The sequence below is a fragment of the Rhinopithecus bieti genome, unplaced genomic scaffold (assembly GCF_001698545.2).
Source record: "Rhinopithecus bieti isolate Rb0 unplaced genomic scaffold, ASM169854v2 scaffold_33210, whole genome shotgun sequence".
Classification (NCBI taxonomy): domain Eukaryota; kingdom Metazoa; phylum Chordata; class Mammalia; order Primates; family Cercopithecidae; genus Rhinopithecus; species Rhinopithecus bieti.
Window position 1 is genome coordinate 1,614,195 of NW_016814226.1, and position 3,644 is coordinate 1,617,838.

Below are 3,644 nucleotides of genomic sequence, written 5' to 3' on the forward strand. Positions count from 1 at the left end.
CACCCACCCACCCACGCACCTATCCATCCATCTTGCTTGGAGTCACACAGCTGCTGAGTGGCAGAAGCCACAGCAAACTCAGGCCAGTCTGTGTATTTGGTGCCCAAGGACCAGTGTCCCCATGGGAGGTGTGTTAGCTGCAAATAGCAGGAATCGAGCTTGTGCACAAAGGGCATTAGCCTGAGGACATGAGGCGCCTGAGACTGGACCCCAGGGCCTGAGCCGCTGTTCCCAGACCCCAAGGGAGTGAATGAGTTGCTGAAAGAGCTGGCCTTTTGTGGGCAGCAGATTCAGACACTCTTGGGGGCGGGGGGAGGCAGCAGGGAGGAGCCCTCACTCAGCCAATTTAAAACCAAGGGGAGGAGACTCATGGACCCTGATCACCCACCTGTAGCAGCTCCCGTGGCCCTGGGGAGTGCAGCAGGGCCCTGGGAGGAGGGAGGACCAGCTGGCAGATAAAGGGCTGCAGCTGTGCCGACGCAGTAACAGGTGTTGGCTGCAGGAAGCGCGGCTGTTTATGAAGTCCTACTGTGTGCCCGGTCACTGTGCCGTGGAGCCAGGTGTGTTATCTGCTATCGAATTCCATCTCTGCAACAACCCCAGCTAGGGAGGCACAGAGAGAGAAGGTGACTCCCCCTGGGCCACACGGCCAGGAGACCAGTGACTCAAATCCAGGTCTATTTTATTTGAGAACCATGATCTAAAACGACAGCTCCCTCTGGACTGGTTATTCTAAGAAACTTTTGTGAAAAAAAATTCCCTGTTTGGCACAAAGATAATAGCATCGTAATGAGGTGTTTATTGGATCTGTGTCTGCAGAGGACGTCTTTGATGAATTATTTAAGCTGGCTCCGGAGAAAGTGAACGCAGTGAAAGAGGTAGGAGAGATCAAAGCTCTCAGCAGCTCTCGGGCCGCCCACCCCACCCACCGCCCACCTGCGCTGTAGGAGGGAATCACGGGTCCTTGCATCACACCTGCTGCGTGCTAGGCCCGTGTTCTTCCCTGGTTAGGCCATCGTGAACTTTGTCAACCAGAAGCTGGACCGCCTGGGCCTGTCTGTGCAGAATCTGGACACCCAGGTAGGGACTGAGCTGCGGCGTCCCCAGGCAGGGCAGGGCCACTGGCTGTAGGAAGGAAAGAGGGTTCTGCAGGCCTTGGGAACCTGCTGTGTGGTGGGGGTCGTATCACCTCTTGGAGGCTTAAGGTCTCGCTCCCCAGTGGGACTGTTGCTGGCAGGCAGCACTGGCCACCAGGGACACAGTGGGATCCCGGGGGTGGGGGTGTGGGAACACTTCACAAAGCTGGAGTCACCTCGGCTGTCACTGCTTCTCATTGTTATAATTTTATTTTATAATTAATCTTAGACTAGCTGATGCCAAGACTTGAAGCACATGAGTCTTCCCTGCGTGGTTGTGTTCGCCCAAACAGAATTTATTAGATTTGCGCCATGTGCCAGGCGTAGGTGACAGCGCAGCCCCGCCGTCTGCAGGCTCCATGTCTCTCACAAGCACCCTGAGGAGCCCAGCCCTCCCCCAGCTGACTGAAGCTGAATTTTCCCAGGAGCAGGAGCAGAATCTCAGGGGGTCAGCACCCACCGTGGGCTGTGGCTTTCCACAGTGAAGCTGTGTCCCCATAGGCTTCCCACACTGCAGCGGGGAGCAGGGGGTGCAGAGGAGCAGAGCAGCTGCCAACCCCAGGGCCTGCAGAGTGGGCATGGAGTCTGCTGGATGCCAGTGGCCTCAATGGGACATGATGTAGGCATCTGGCCACCTGGGTTGTGCTAGGGTCTGGGGTGGGGAGGGAGTCTGGTCCCAGATGGACCAGTTGGCTCATGAAGCTCGTAGCCAGAGCTGCTGACCTCTCAGAGAGACTCTGGATGGGCATTGGCTGGGGAGGGAGGGGTTAATGTACTCCCATGTCTAGTCACTAAAACCAATAAAGCCCTCACTATGTGCCAGTACCCAGGCAAAATGCTTTCCATGTTAACTCATTGAATCCTCCCCATAATCCTCTGAAGTGGGAACTATACTACCCTACTTACAGAGGAGGATGTTAAGGCACAGAGAGGTTAATTAATTTGTCTAAGGTCACACAGTGATAAGTAGTGGACCTGGGATTTGAACCCAGGCAGCTGGGGCCAGAGTTTGTGCTTATAACCACCTCATACAGTGGCCACGTGAGAAGTGTGTGTGTGATATCGTGTGGCAGCATGGCAGGGTGGAAGCAGCAGGCTCTGCAGCCAGATAGACACACATTTCCCTTCTGCCTCCACCACTTCGGGCCCTGGGCTCTGCTGAGACCCCTCCACATTTGCTGTGTGAGCTTGGGTGAGTTACTGGACTTCTCTGAACCTTAGGCTCTTCTTATAAAGTGGGTACAAGACAGCAGCTTGGTAGAGTTGTGAGTGATACATGAGCTGGTGAGCCCCACATGTTTGGTATATTACCTGGCACGCTGCCGGCATGAAATAAATGAGATTTGTAGTTTTATTATATTTCATGTGGGTATAAACAGGATGATTTCTGAGATTTGCATTCTACCTGTTCCATCTTTATCTCTCCCTTGGTAAAATAATGGGTTTTAGAGACTCATGGCATGTGCAAAGGTGGTATTTAGAGACTGTTCAATAAAATGGGGTAAGGAAGTCCCTTGCATTCCAGTTGTATTACCAAGGAATAGCAGCGGAAAAGATTTCAGGCCCAAACTAATAACATCGAAACAGGCTTAATATGAGGAAATTCCATTAAGGGCTTCGAATGGCAGTTTCTTTCAATATCCCATCCTGTGTTTTGTATCTTTGAAGAGATTCAATACGATTATATTAACATATGATATGCTGGTGGCAGGGACGACAGCTTTATCTCTGAACATACAGACAGAACAGACAGAAATATTAATGTGGCAGCCGGCGAGATGAGCCCAGTGTGCTGCTCTCTGCCTTTTCTGATGGAATAATTTTACACTTAACTCTGTTTTCCCCTGTGTTTCTGTAGCTTGTGAAACAAGCGTGCTGTTTAAAAACTGACATGAGGCTATTCTGCAGTAAGTTTAGAAAGTACTTTTTTCACTGAGCATGTACTGTGTACCAGGCAGCCTGAAACCACTTTTTACCTGCAACGCTGTGAGGTCAGGAATGTCTTCCCCACTTCTCACCAAGGAACCAGAGGCTCAGAGAACTTGTACGACTTCCTTAGGGCCACACAGCCTGTAAAAGACAAAGTGGGCTTCCCCAGACTTCTTCCATATGACAGTCTTCAGTTCCTGCCTTTGTAGTTTGCAGATGGGGTCATCTTACTCTTGCTGATTGGACAACTTGAAGGCTTCTTCCTGCACTTAAAGGAATTCTACCTCACTCCCAACTCTCCTGCAGAAATGGTAAGTTTTCCAAAGATTTTTCTTGATGGTCTACCTCTGAGTGAACAGATATACAGAATTGACATGACCAATCTATTTATTCACTTCCAGGTGAAGTGAAGGGTGTAGGGGAAGCTTGTTTGTCTGTATGTCTGCCCATCCATCCATCCATCCATCCGTCCATCCATCCATCCATCCATCCATCCATCCATCCACCTATCCATCCATCCATCCGTCCATCCATCCATCCACCCACCCACACACCCACATCTATCCATCCACCCACCCA

At 51.2% G+C, this 3,644-nt stretch overlaps 1 protein-coding gene across 5 annotated transcripts in view; it reads left to right on the forward strand.

Moving 5' to 3' along the window:
* Positions 1-3,644, forward strand: part of PARVG (parvin gamma) — a 28,235-nt gene that overhangs the window by 16,766 nt on the left and 7,825 nt on the right. For 4 of the 5 annotated variants that reach the window (XM_017850024.1, XM_017850022.1, XM_017850026.1 and 1 more), the window contains 3 exons: positions 820-878; positions 1,012-1,080; positions 3,275-3,376. In XM_017850024.1, coding sequence (XP_017705513.1) covers positions 820-878; positions 1,012-1,080; positions 3,275-3,376 — 230 coding nt within the window. The remainder of the gene's footprint in view (positions 1-819; positions 879-1,011; positions 1,081-3,274; positions 3,377-3,644) is intronic. The other variant, XM_017850025.1, reaches the window with a different exon arrangement.